At 48.6% G+C, this 14,873-nt stretch overlaps 1 protein-coding gene across 1 annotated transcript in view; it reads right to left on the bottom strand.

Annotated features, from left to right (window-relative positions):
* POP1 (POP1 homolog, ribonuclease P/MRP subunit) overlaps positions 1-14,873 on the bottom strand; it is a 1,381,968-nt gene that overhangs the window by 540,056 nt on the left and 827,039 nt on the right. The window contains exon 11 of the mRNA XM_069621412.1: positions 3,623-3,739. Within this exon, the coding sequence (XP_069477513.1) occupies positions 3,623-3,739 (117 nt within the window). The remainder of the gene's footprint in view (positions 1-3,622; positions 3,740-14,873) is intronic.

The raw sequence follows: 14,873 nt of genomic DNA, 5'->3' as shown, positions 1-14,873 counted from the left end.
AATCCGTACCACAGAGTCCTGGATGAGGGGAAGAAAAGATTTAAGCGCCCAGTGCACTGCCCTCAAATCCAGAATGTTAATATGCAGAGAAACCTGTGGGGGACCACAGGCCTTTGACTTGGAACTGGTTCAGGTGAGCACCCCATCCAGCCTGCGAGGGATCGGTCACGATAGTGTACCGAAAATCTGGTTCCACCAGGGGCATGTCCTTTATGTTGTTGTCGGGACGAGTCCACCACCGTAGAGAGTCTGCCACAGACCGGGAAATGAGCACCTTGTCGGACCAGGAGCTGTGGATCTGTGACCACCTGGAAGTGAGAAACTCTTGTGCTGGGCGCATGAAGAGACAACAATTTGGAACTAGTGGGATATAGGTTGCCATGGAGCCGAGGAGAGACATGTACAAGCGGACCGTGACCGCAATTCCTGGTAAAAAAAAAAAGAGCCCGCCAGGGACAACAGCTTTTCTATCCTTTCCTTCGAAGGTTTGACCTGATTGAGCGCGGTCTGTAAATGAGCCCCCAGTAACACCAAATCCTTGGAGAGCGTTAGAAAGGATTTGCCGAAGTTGACTGCGAAGCCCAGACGCTGTAAAAGGAGCATAGCTGCGTTGAGAGACTGACGTCCACTGGCAAGTCGCTCCCCTGACCAACCAGTCGTCCAGGTATGGATAAACATGGTGTCCATTTCTGCGGAGGTAAGCTACCACCGGAGCCAGGCACTTGGTGAAAGTCCTGGGAGCTGACTTTGGGCCAAAGGGGAGAACCCGAAAATGGTAATGGCTGCTGCTGACCACGAAGCGTAGAAATTTGGGATACCTGGGGTGCATGGGGATGTGGAAGTATGCATCCTCGAGATCCAGAAAAACCAGAAATTCCCCTGGTTGAACAGTTTATATGATGTATTGCAACTAGCATCCTGAACTTTTGTCGTTTTATATTTTTGTTGAGCAGCCACAGGTCCAGAATGGGGCGCCATTTACCGTTAGGCTTTTTGATGAGTGGGTGTTCCTCTTCCCGATGCTGGAACCCTCTCGCTTGCTCCTTTTTGCAGCATAAGACAAACCTCCTGACGCAAGACCTAAAGGTGCGACTGAGCTCTTTTTACCGGAGGAATGGGGAGTTGTGGACGCCTGAACTCCGAGTGGCCATATTGGACTGCCTCTAGCACCCATCTGTCTGTCATGATCAAACGGCACTCCTCGAGGTGGTGCGTCACCCTCCCTCCTAGTCGACTGCCCTTGCGGCAGTCATTGCCGAGGCTTCGTCTGACGGCCTCTTCGAGAGGAAGAGGAACCCCTTTTTCTCTGTCTTTGATACGCTTTGCTTAGTTGGGCGGAATAGTTGGGCGGAATGGAAGGAACGCCGGTAGCCCTGGGAGAAATGGGTAAACCTACGGTACCCCTTGTCGCGAGGCCCAGAAAACTTTGCGTTCCCCGAGACCCGGAGAAAGGGGCGAAAAGAAAGTCTGCCCTGCTGGGTTGTAAGTGACCTCACAGTATCGGAGTCAGCCTTCATGTTCAACGCATCGTCAATCTTCTCACCAAAAAGATGTTCCCCCTCGCAAGGGATGTCCACCACCTTCTGCTGAACCTCTGGCCGGTAATCAGTGCAGCGAAGCCAGGCATGACGCCGGAGAACCACCCCATTATTAATCTGCTTAAACCTAGTCTCTGGGAGGTCGAACGCAATGTTAACACTGATTCAACACTTCCTCCTCCTTACGAGCCAAAAGCATTGCCTCTTCCGCTGCGGCTCTGGCAGGTGGTACAACAGAGGCACCAATCTGTGTCACATCTCGCGGTCGTACCGCGCCAGGATAGCCAACGAGTAAGCCACCTTAACCGTAGTAGCACCGACAGTGAGGACCTTCTTTCTGAAAGCATCCAACTTACAGCCTTCATTCTCTGAGGGAGTAGCACACTTGTGCTGGGTACGAGCCTTCCTACTCGCCGCTGCAGAAACAACAGACTCCGGAGTAGGCTGCGATGACAGGCACTTTGTAGTGGACTCCGGCGCCTTCAACTTCTTCTCCAAGTGGCCTTTGACCGCAGGTTCCGTAAACGGATGCCTCATTGTCCGTAGTCCTTCCTGCCACACGCGGTCCAATATAGGGATCGAGACGACCGCCTTTCTCCTCTTCCCCATATGGTCAAACAAGAAGCAGTCCTTTTTCTCCTCAGGGATGAGGCCAAACTCCTGACAGGCTTTAGCCACCATGGCATAAAAAGTATCATCCAGTGGAGATGGCTGGGCCGGACTACTCAGACCATCCAGATCAGTAACCCAGGTGTCTGCTCTTCTGGGCGAAGATGACACCGCAGAGAGCGTGTCCTGCGGCACACTGTCCAGCTCAGAATCCACTAGTTCCCCCTCCTCCTGATCCCTTAGAGGAGGACTGATCGCTCTGGGAGACGGTGGAGGGGGCCTAACCGGGGAAGACCTTCTGGGATAAGGCCCTCTACTGCGAGGGGCTTCCGAGACATCCTTCTGACGAGGAATGGCAGGTGGGTCTTGCAGCCACTGCACAGACAGAACCTGAGGTACTCGGAGCCTGGCATCCAATTGCCCCAGAAGTGATTGCAATGTATTAAGCACTTGCATCGAGAGCAAGGAGTGCAGACTGACAAGGATACTGAGGCGGCACAGCCCCCAGAGCCACCGATGTGGATGGAAGAGAAGGCTGCAGTCCCAAAACCGAAGGATCCAGAAACGGCTGTACGGATCTGAGTCAAACACCACATGCCCGCCGTAGGCAGGAACCTCATAGGCCGAGGTCTCATTTTGGAGAATCTCCACCTGGAGTATGGATGTAAATCCTTCCAGAAGAGGCTCCTCTGTAGACACCGTGGACTGCCACCTCATACCCCTGGGAGATGATGGTCTTGCATCTGCTGCCTGCGTCGCCGACTTCTTTTCCACCCTGCCGACGGAGCTCTCGTCGACTGTGCGGTCGTCGACGAAGCAGTCGCCAGCAGAGTCGTCAACTGAGCTGTAGATGTTAAAGCTGTCGTCAACGGAATGACTTGTCGAGCTAGCCGGCGGAAAGGATGCCCATGCACGAGCCGTCGACGCGGTATTCGGCACCAACACATCTGTAGATGGAGAAGAAGACTGTTTGGTCGAGGACTTGGATCGGTGCTTCGATGACTCATGGCCCGAAGGGGAGTAATGCCCGTCCTTGGAAGAAGACTTTTTCGTCGACTAGGTGGAATAATGACACCTGGATGGCGTTTAAGCCCTGTGAGCCTCGTCTGCAGGAGTGAACCGAGTCCTTCGGCTTATCCGCCCGTGGTGCAGACTGGCCTTGAGAGGAGGGAACCCTCACCACTTGCCACAGTATAATTTTCCTAGCTTGTTGAAGCAGGCAAAGGACATGGGGTCAGAAGCATGCACTGGAGCGGTTCCATGCATGGGGTGCTGCTGTGCATTTCTCCGGCACACTTTTTTCAATCAAATGCTGCTGCGTAAGATGTTCCAGGTCCCATTCCCTTACTGTGGACAGTATCCCAATGGTACAGAGGTAAGGGAACAATATACGAGTACCAATGTGTCTTAATGAGATATGAATCACATCCATAGGTTTTCTATGGCAAGTTATACACTACAATTACATTAGTTACCTTCAGACTTTAAATCCGGCCTGGGTATTGACCTTTTCTTTGGCAAATTTACTCTTGGGTCGCCTGTTGTTAAACCAAGAACCGTGCCGGACGGCACTTCAGCTGGGGATCCTATGGCTTTTGGATATGCAGAGAAAGACAAAAAGGTAGATTAGAGGCACCTACAAAAGAAATCCAGGATCAGATGATGCAGATCTAACAATTTAAAATAGTGGCATGCCGACAAATCAGGAGATTAGCTTTCTTTCCAGCACATCATTATACAAACCGAACTTTAGTACTGTTCCGATAAACATCTAAAATGCTTTAATGGCATAGTAATATTAAGAAACGATGGATAGAAACATTGATGTTATGGGTTAGGAAGAACAAATGACGTTGCCCTGGTAATGTAATTTCTACTGGATGTTCCTCCCACGGATTCACTCGAACTATAGTGTGCATTGACCTTATAGAGCTTCAAACTGTTTCCTCTGTGGCTTATAAGGAAGGCATGGTATCAATAGTAGACAAACACAAAAAATGCAAGTTTCAAAAACCTTTATTTTATCATTTTGGTTGGGGTGGTAGAATTCCTAACTGGGCCTAACTCTAGAATGGGAGTAGTCTTGACCATTAAACAAATAACAAACAAGTCCAAGTCAGTTTAGTCTAGTCAAAATAAAAAAGGCCTACACTAAAAAAAAAAAAAAAAAAAAAAAAAAAAAAAAAACCTTGCCCTCCTTCTCAAATGACAAATGTGTTAAGGGAATACAAAAGGAAATGTAGTGTCTTAAAAGAAATGTCAGAATGTCTTGGGTAACTACTCCCTTCCCCACGTTCAGCAGCACGGGGTCTCGAGAATTTTTTAAAAAGGATAGGTGGATGGCACAGTTCCATCAGTCTTGCACACTTTGGTTTACTGGTACAATTCAACAGTTCAGGCTTGGGCTTCAAGCTTTTGGCAATTCAATCAGTTCCTTAGGCTTTGTCTGCCTCGTCATATATACACAGCTCTACTCTTGACTTTTACTCTGCCACAATTCAACACGAACTTCCCTCCGCAGAGCTGGAGCCTGCCTCTCTTTTCACATTCACCTTTTCACTTTATCACAGTTCAGTAAAGGGTTCCCTGTGCCGGGGTCATGTCCGTCTTCCTCTTCATGAGGGTTCCCTTCCCCACTTTTTATATTTATATCTTTTTACCGTCAAAGACTTTCGAAACTGCAAGGATTTTACGCAGACCTCTGCATGACCACTTCAACCGCTCTTTAAACAATTCAACAATTCACCTGCTGTGCATAGTCCGACATTCAGTGGTCACTGCGGAGTATTGCATTTTGTTTTTCGTAGTCGAATAGGGGACCTCGACAAGGTTTGTCTGTAACACTATCCCTATAGTGACGTGCAGTGTACCCACAATCCCTCATGCGTCGAGGTCCCTGGTTTGTATTTTTTCTGCCCTGAGGGAGCCTATTAGACGTGAGTGAGTACAGAAAAGAGATATAGAAGAAGGTCTACGTTCCTTCCATCCGAGCGGGGAGGAAGGGTGGGCGCAAGTGAATCTAAGCAGATACAATCATCAGAAATGCTTTTACGGTAAGTAATGCATTGTCTTCTGATGTTTGTTAATCTGCTTAGAATCACATGCTGTGCATAGACTAGCGAGCAGTACCCAGAGTTGGAGGTGGGTTGTGAGAAGGAACAGTAGAGAAAAGATGTCTTAATACTGCTTGCCCCACCTGGGAATCAGATCTAGAGTGGGACAGTAGTGTTTTGTAAAGGTGTGAACAGAACTCCAGGTTGCCGCTTTGCAAATGGACTCAAGAGGGACATTTGCAATGAAAGCTATGGAAGCCCCGGTGCCTCGAGTGGAGTGTTCTCTTGGCTTGAAGGGTAGTTCTCTCTTAGCAAGAGTGTAACAGAGTGATGCATTGTACAATCCATCTAGAAACAGTGGATTTCGAAACTGCATCTCCTTCTCTTCCTGCTGCCACCGAGACAAAGAACTGATTATTCTTTCTCAATGGTCAAGTTCTTTCCATATAAAACATCACTGCTCTGCGAACATCCAGGGTATGCAAGCTCTTCTCACCTAAGTTTGAAGGATTTTGAAAGAACGTTGGTAGTTCTAATGACTGGTTGACATGGAATTTAGAGATACATTTTGGTGCAAACCTAGGATGTGTGCGTAGAACCGCTTTATCCTTGTGAACTGTTACAAAGGGGTCTAGTACAGAGAGCGCTTGTAGTTTACTTACTCGCCTAATGGAGGTGATAGCCATTAGAAAAGCAGTCTTAAGAGTGAGGTCTTTAAGTGTTGCTTTGTGCATGGGTTCAAAGGGTGACCCCATGAGCCTGGTTAGTACCACATTTAGGTCCCATCCGGGAGCGGAGTTAGCTATGGGAGGGTGGATCCTCTTCACTCCTTCCATGAAGGCTTTAATAACTGGGACTTTCCACCATGGCACTTTAAGTTGGGAAGTGGTGTATGCGTAAAGTGCAGCTAAATGGACTTTAATAGAGTTAAACACCAAGCCTGAGTCTAGTAGGTGAGTCAGGTACAGAACAATTTGTGTGGGAGAACAGTCAACTGGGTTGATGCTCCTTCCCCTACACCAGATTATAAATCTTTTCCATTTGCTAGAATAACAGTGACGAGTGTTAGGCTTTCTAGCCTCCCTGGGAATGTCCATGCATCTCTGCGGGAGTTGTAAATGTCCAAATTCTATGATCTCAGGAGGCAGGCTGCTAAATTCATGGTCTGAGGGCATGGATGTATTGTCCTGCCCTTGTCCTGTGACAGCATGTTGTACGGGCAGGGAAGTTTCACTGGAGGAGATAGGGACATCTCCATCAAGTGAGCGAACCAAGGCTGTCTGGCCCACATAGGGGCCACCAGTATCATGGTAACTTGTTCCTGGTGCATCTTGTGCACTATCTTGTTGAGAAGGGAAGTCGGGGGGGGGCGGGGGGGGAAGCGTAAACACATTTCCCTGACCATGGTATTGATAGACCGTTCCCCTTGGATTGGTTCTGGGGGTACCTGGAGGCGTAAGCTTGGCATTGTGAGTTCTCCAGAGATGCGAACTGATCTATTTCTGGGAATCCCCATGGTGTGAAGACATCGAAGGCGATGTCTTCGTGTAACCGCCATTCGTACTCTGAGGGAAGAGGGAAGTCTCTGCTGAGTTCGTCTGCTAGCAGATTGAGTTCCCCTGGTACTGTTGTGACAGTAGGAACATGTGTTTGAGAGCCTACTTCCAGATGTTCTGGGACAGCTTGGACAGTCCTGGGGAGTGAGTGCCCCCCCTGCTTGTTGAGGTAGTACATGGCTGTGGTGCTGTCCGTGAGGACCATCACTGTCTTCCCTTGCAGGTGTGCCTGGAAGGCCTTTAGTGCCTTGAACACAGCTAGTAGCTCCAGTAAGTTTATGTGCTTGGATACTACGCTCAGAGTCCAGACTCCGTGAGCAGTCTGATGGGATAGGTGAGCCCCCCCCATCCTGTGAGGGATGCGTCTGTGGTTAGAGTGGCTTCCACTGCGGGGGTGGCAAATGGTTTCCCTATTACCAGATTTTCCTTCGACCACCACCGTAGCGAGAGAACCAAGGCCTGCGAGACCACCACTAGATCGTCCCATTGTCAGCTGGCCTGACACCACTGGCTGTTGAGCCACTCTTGTATTGGGCGCAGGCGCGCGTGAGGTACCAAATAAATACATGACGCCATCATTCCTAGTAAGCGCATTGCTTTGCGTACCGTCACCTCTCAACCGCCCACATATTGAGGGATTTGAAACAGCATGTTTTGTACCCTCTCGTTGCAGGGGAAGACGAGGCCGTCCTTTGTTCGAATTAGAGCCCCTAGGAATTGTTTGATCTGGCTGGGGTCTAAGCTGGACCTCTTCTCGTTGATGGAGAAGCCCAGTTGAAACAAAAGGTCTAAGGTCTACAGTCTTTTGGGTATTTGAGAAGCATGTTTCGTAAGAATCCCCTGTTATGAGCCAATCGTCGAGGCAAGGGTATACTGGGATGGACAACCTGCGCAGGTGGGCCGCTGCCACTGCCAGTACCTTCGTGAATACTCTCGGCGCTAATGCTATGCCGAAGGGTAGCACTCTGAACTGGTAGTGTTTGCCCTCTATCATGAGCCTGAGGTATTTCTTGTGCGCAAGCAACATTAAAATATGAAAGTATGCATCTTTCATGTCCAGTGTTGTCATGTAATCTCCCTGTGAAAGCAGGGGGATTACCTCCTGTAGAGTCATCATACGAAACTTTTGAGGTTTGACAAATGTGTTCGCTGGGCGCAAATCTAGTACAGGGCGCATGATTAAGTCCTTTTTGGGTACAAGGAAGTACACTGAATAAATACCTTCCGTTACCTGGGATAGAGGCACGACTTCTATAGCTCCTTTTTCTAGTAGTTGGTCCACTTCTTGAAGAAGGATGGTGAGGTGTTCTGGCGACATGCGTCGTCCCCTTGGGGGTCTGTACGTAGGGGAACTGTTGAATTCTATACAGTTGCCGCGGGCTATGGTTGATAGTACCCAGCGGTCTGATGTTATACCCTCCCATGCTGGAAGAAAGGATGTTAACCGGCCCCCGATCGGCGAAGCATGGGAGGGGACCCAAATCTTTGAGTCATTTGGTGTTGGTGGCTTGGGAACCTCTAGGGGTGGACCCCGACCTCTTCCCTTGCCACGACGTTGTCCTCTTTGGTTATATTGTCCGTTGGTGCCTTGGTTAGAGGACCAGTTACCTGCAGTGTACTGCTGCTGGTGTTGTTGCTGCTGGCGTTGGCCTCGAAAAAAACATTTGATGCCATAATCACGTTTGTTGGGAGGCCTTGAAATTTGGTCTAGTGTCTCGATTGTGTCAAATTCCTTCTTTGCGGTCTCTAGTGCCTCATCCACCGCCTTACCAAAGAGGTTTGCATCTTCTATAGGTTTGTTAATAAGAGATGCTTGTGTTTCAGGTTTAAAGCCTGAATTACGTAGCCATACATGGCGTTTGAGTAGGATTCCTTGGACTAGGGAACGCCCAGCCGTCTCTGCAGCATCCAGAGTATTTTTAATGACGCTTTGGTTGACTAAGGTCCCTTCAGTCACCGTGGCTAGAAGGCGAGTACGTAGGGGTTCCGGTACCTCCTCAATGTCCTTACGTAGTTTGCTCCATTGTGCATCTGCGTAACTTGCCAGCAAAGAGTTGTTGGCAATTCTTGCGGAAAAGGCAGCTGAGGCTGTATTCCTCTTTCCTAGGGAATACCATTTTTTACCCTCTTTATCTGGTGGTGCCTCGCTAGTTGACAGCAGGACCCCTGCTCTCTTCCTGGTATTTGTCACCACTAAGGAGTCTGGTACAGAGTGGCCCCTGATGTATAACGGGTCCGATGGAGAAGGACTAAATTTTTCTACCCTCTGGTTGACCCCTATTAACGCGGGAGTGGATAGTGAAGGAATAACTCGTCTCTTTACTGAGGCAAGGAGGGGAATGGTTTGGCTGACAGGGGGTTTCTCCTTAATGATCTTTTCTACAAAGTCGATGTCAGTTTCCCCGGTCTCGATCTCCAAATGCGATGCTGCCTGGCGTAGGAGTGCATTAAAGGTAGGTTGATCGTCTATAGGTGATGTATTCCTAATAGGTGAGTCTTTGGGTGGGGGCAGGTTTATGGCTTCAGGGTCTGAAAACGCTGATGGGGACTGCCAGGGCTGTGAAGCGCCTTCTTCTGGGTCTTCTCCGAAGCCCCCATCACCCATATCCGGTTTGTCTTCAAAACCTTCCTCCTCTAGGTTTTGTTCCCCTTCATTGCCTAAGAATTCGTCATCCTCCCGAAAGTGGGGGTCCTCTCCAGTGAGGTCATATAAATCTACATCCTCTTGGGGGGGATCAAACAGCCGGGGGTACTTGGCCCTGGGATCCTCCTGAGGTCCCTCTCTTGATCTCTTGGGTGTTGGAAGGTTCTGAGTCTCCATAAACCTCTCCATTTTGTCCATACAGAACTGGAGTCTCTCTAGGGTTTCTTGAGGCACCCCGGAGCGGTCAGGGAGAGAAAAGGGAGGGCCTTCCATTTGAAAACGCTTCTATCCCATAACGTTGAAGAGAGGTTCACCTCGCCTTCTGAAAAGCCTTCTGGTAGGGTAGGAGTCTGTCTCGACGGAGCGGGCGGTTCCTGCCTTCCTTCTGACCTTTTCGGCATCTCCCGGGCCTTATGAGCTGTAACCGACGTCTCTTTCGCCGTCCGTCTCTGGCTATCCGTGGAAATAATCTGCGCCAGGCTCTCGACAACTAAACTGTGTGTCGAGGGTACCTTCGGCGTCAACGTTACAGGCGTCGCTTGCTCTACGCCGACGGGCGCGCTCTGGCGGTTTAGTGATAGCTCTCTTATCTGGGGATAGCCCAGTCGCTAGTCGCGTTTGCGAGGGGGGCTTCAGTCTGAGGAGGCCGCCGGAAGGACCTGCGTCTCCGTTGGCGCTAATGCTCTCTTCGTCTTCGACGAGGAAGAGCCGTGGGTTGTGTGTTTATGGGAGTGTTTTCTGTGTGCGTCCTTGTCGCTGGGGTGTTCATCCCCATAAGCAGGGCGTGAGCTGAGCTTGTCGGGCCGGGGACAGACGATGAGGAGCGTGAAAGCTCCTTAGAGAGGTCAACGACTTCCGAAACAGACGTCGGGTTGTCACATTCCTCGTCACTTTCGGCGGCGGCAGGTGATGAATCAGACCTAGACATGGCGTAGGCTGCCCACCTCTTGACCCTACGGTCTTTTAAAGTCTTCGGCTTAGGGAGCTGACAGGCCGCACAGCCGTCTTCTTTGTGGTCGAGGGGCAAGTAACGGTTACACCGTTTATGCTCGTCTTTCCAGGTAAATTGCCTTTGCAACGCAGGCAAAACCTAAAGGGTGTCCTCTCCATAGCTGAGGAACAGATTGCATGTGACAACAACCCCGAAGGAAAGGGAGGGGAAAGGGAAAGGCATTCTCAAAGAGAAACAATAATGTCCCATGACCCCACTCTCCCTACTGTATTTGGCCGTCGAGGCCAGGCCACGTGTTCTGTCGAACACCGAACAACCTCCTCCGTCGAAGGCACCGCCGTAGGAGATCTTGATCGGCGGTGAACAGCTTTGCAGCTACGACGCCGAAGGAGGGATGCAAGTAATAATATAAGTTAAGGCCGACCAAGGGTCGAATAAAGTTTTTTGCAATGTCTCTTGAGGAGCTCCGCGTATAGGCGACCAATATCTGGGAGGAAAAAAACTATCTGAGGGACCTCGACGCGTGAGGGATTGTGGGTACATTGCACGTCACTATAGGGATAGTGTTACAGACACGCCTTGTCGACGTCCCCTTTTCGACTACGAAAAACAAAATGTAATACTCCGCAGTGACCACTGGATGTCGGACAATGCACAGCATGATATTCTAAGCAGATTAACAAAACATCAGAAATAAAATTACGTTTCATGGACATTTGTTTACGGTAGCTATGGAGCATACATTTAAAATGCTACAGGGTTGGCACAGGGACCCTTTGAGGATTTCCAAAATGTTTGCGGGCACCTCTCCACTAGAGGGTGTGGCTAGGTTGGCTCCAGAGCTCATATGTGGTGGCATTGTCCACAGGTTCAAATGTATTGGAGGGATTTGTTGGGATGGATGTCGGAAGATATAGGGGAGGTCCTCTCGCTGGGCCCATTGCAAATGCTGTTGGCCCCCCACCCACTGCCCCTCAAGGAATTCAGAGATTTTTAGATACCCAGGAATGTGGGAAGCCATGCTCAGGGGTGGGTGAAAGTGACGCTGGCACAGAAATAGAAGAGCCCAGGACTGCCTGATAAAGCAGACTGGCTCCTTAAATTGAGGGTTATGTATGCGATGGAAACATTGACGGCTCTTGTCAACAATTACATGGGATCCTTTAGGGAACAATGGGGTCCGTTGATCTGTAAATGGGGATGATGTTCACTAGAGGACCGGCAGTGAATAGTCACTGTATTTGCCTCCAGCATTGCCCTACTTACTGATGGACGGGTGAGGGCTGATTATGGAGAAGAGTACAGAGAAGCTGAAGGAAAAGGAAATAAATCTATTTGCTATACAGTAGCAGAATGTGCACCCAGCGAATAAGGGATCACCGTCCTGGCCCTATGGCCGCTATGTGGTTGGGGTTTTGGATCTCTCTTTGCTGTCAGTCGACCTTGCCAGTTAGACCTACTTGATTGAAATCAGCACTTTATGTTGGGAGGGTGGAGGTCATAATTTTTTCTCCGAGATGTGGAGATGTTTGTTTTGATGTGGCTCTCTTTACAGATAGTTAAAAAATAAAAAGTACTATTGTAAGTCAAACAATTATAAAAACCAACAAAAGACTTATGATATGTAAATCAAAGCATAAACCGTATTTAGAATAGCAGTATGCATTTCAAAGCAAGGAAAATCTAGTGCTTCACATTTAGAATGGCAGTATGCTATTCAAGGGGAGTAAATCCACAACAGTAGACTTTTAGAATGGCAGCATGTAATTCAAGGTAATCAGACCCTTTTGGTAGTAAACTATCTTACTTATTCAGCTTCAGGAATAATATAGTTATAGCAACACTGTTACAAGCAAGTATCTTGCAACATATGTACATTCTTCTTCTTTCAGAAATGATACAGTTAAACCCATATTTCTTTTTAGAATAGTGGAGCACAATTCAAAGGAAAGCAATAACTTTACTTTTCAGAATGGTAGTATGCACTTCAAAGATAAGTAAGAATTCAGTATATCACATTTAGAAGAACGGGTTACTTACCCCTGGTAACATTCTTTTGATTGGATGTTCCTCCCACGTATTCCTCATCTTTTGATATCTCCAATATCCAGCTTTAGCTACTTCAGAAAGAATTTTTGGCAGCGGGTGCTCTGCTTCAATGCGGCCAACTCAATTTCCCCATCTCGAAGATGATGTAATCGAAGGTATGTAAGGCACGTGCAGCGCCTGTTGGCTTCAGTTCTGTTTTTTCGTGTCATTCTTAAGCAGAACTACCCACAGTAATGCAGATTTGAAAATACTAGACTGAAGGAGCGTAAGTGCAATAACATGGATATTCTACTGCAGGGTAGGCTGGGTGGGGCGATGAGGAATACGTGGGAGGAACATCCAGTCGAAAGAACGTTACCAGGGGTAACTTGTTGCTCGAATGGATGTCCTCCCACGTATTCCTCATCTTTTGATAGGCTCCCACAGCAGTGTTTGTTTTGGAGGCGGGAGTACGAATTTTGTAATCCAAGGTGGTCATGAACGGAATGAAGGACTGCTTTCCCAAAGCTTCCATCCTGATTTAAGGTGGAATCAAGGCAGTAATGCATTGCAAAAGTGTGAATTGTAGACCAAGTGTCTGCCTCACAAATGTTTCTTATAGGAAAAACTCTTTGCAGAAGCAGAGGTAGCCATGCAGCTGGTAATGGCTAAAATAATCCTTCTGGACAAGGTCTATTTGGATACAGCCTTTCCCAAACTATGACCGGTGTACCCTATAAACAGTTGGTCATCCAGACGAAACTTTGACATCTTCGCCATTAAGAAACTCAGACCCCCTCAGTGGGTCGAGTCTGTGTAGTGTCTCCTCTTTCTTGCCAGAATGAAGGGGAGGGTAGAACGTAGGTAATACCATCTTTTGTCCCAAATGAAAATCTGATATGACCTTGGGTAGGAAGGTTTGACCCAAACGACGACCTTGTCCTTCTGAAAAGACTGTAAAAGGTGGTTTAGAAGTTAGTGCCTGCAACTCACTCACCCTACGGGCTGATGTTCACGCTACCAACAAGACTGTTTTGAATGTTAGTAGTCTTAAGGGACATGAATGGAGCGGTTCAAATGGTGCAAACATGAGAAACTTTAGAACAAGATTAAGACCCTAAACCGGAACCTGCAAAGGAGATGGAGGAACACTTTAGTGAGTCTGTTTACAAATTGTATCACCAATGGTATTTTAAAATAGGACGCTTCCTCTGACGAGCGCTTGACGATGGAAAGCGCCGCCAAATAACCTAAAATGGTCCAAACCTGGAGCCCCAGATTGTCCAAATGCAGCAGAAAAGATGACACCTATGGTGTTTGGCATAGCAAAGGGTCCACATTCTTATCCCAGCACCAGCTGCAGAATTTGTTCCAATGCCAGTGGTACAACGACTTTGTTGCTGGCCTACTGGCCACAAGCAAAATCTCCATTACGTCACCCCGGTGGCCCCAAACCTTTTATCTCAGCCTCGCAGAAATCATGCGTGAAGGCCAAGTGTCTTGAACTCTGGATGGAGAACCTGACCCTCCTCTCATGAGAGAAGGTCCTCTTTTTGTGGAAGACATATTGGAGGGCAGATTTATTTTAATTGTATTTGTTTTAATATTCTAAACGCGCCTCAGAGCACACAAAAAGACAGACAGGGCAGGTAGAGGGTCAGTAGTCAGGAGGGTAGGCATGTCTAGGTCCGGCTACCACGTCCTCCTGGCCCAATCCGGGGCAATGTGGATCATTGCTTTCCCAAACTTTCTCAACCTCCTAATGACTTGAGGAATGACGGGGACTGGAGGAAACGCGTACATGAGTGGAAACTCCCAGTCAACTACCAACGAGTCTCCTAGAACTCCTCTTGGGGGAAATTCCCTGGAGCAATACAGTTCGCACTTCTGGTTGACACTGGCGACGAACAGATCCACTTCAGGGGTTCCCCAAAAGGTGAAGATTTCTTGAAGGACATCAAGAGCTAGTTCCCACTCGTGGGCGACTGCTCTGCCTGCTCAAAGCATCTGCCGCCGTGTTCTCCTCCCCGGCTAGGTGAACTACCAACAGGGGGATTCCTTCCTGAATTGCCCAGTAGCAGAGCTGCATTGCCTCTCTGCATAGTGAAAGTGATCCTACACCTCCTCTCTTGTTGAGGTAGTACACATGGCCAATGTGTTGTCCGTTTTTATCAGGACATTAATTCCCGTACAGAGGGCAGAAAAGCCTTCAGCGCAAGTCTGATTGCCCTCCGCTCTAAAGGTTTGCCATGTAGTTTGAACGCCGATGGAGACCAAAGACTGTTGATTGTCAGATCGTTAGCACTGGCTCCCCAACCCGTGAGTGAGGCGTCACAACTGCTATCCGCGGCCATGGTTGCCAAAAGGGTTCTCCCTTCAGAAATTGTCCTCGCAGGCCCAGCACAGGAGATCTTGTGCAACTCTGTTTGGAATCTGAAGTAGGACTGACATATTGCCCGAGAACTGAGACCTTTGTGTCCTGAAAGCCCATGG

This window comes from Ambystoma mexicanum, chromosome 5q (assembly GCF_040938575.1).
Source record: "Ambystoma mexicanum isolate Mex_15411 chromosome 5q, UKY_AmexF1_1, whole genome shotgun sequence".
Taxonomy (NCBI): Eukaryota; Metazoa; Chordata; class Amphibia; order Caudata; family Ambystomatidae; genus Ambystoma; species Ambystoma mexicanum.
This window is presented reverse-complemented; position numbering and strand designations above follow the sequence as displayed.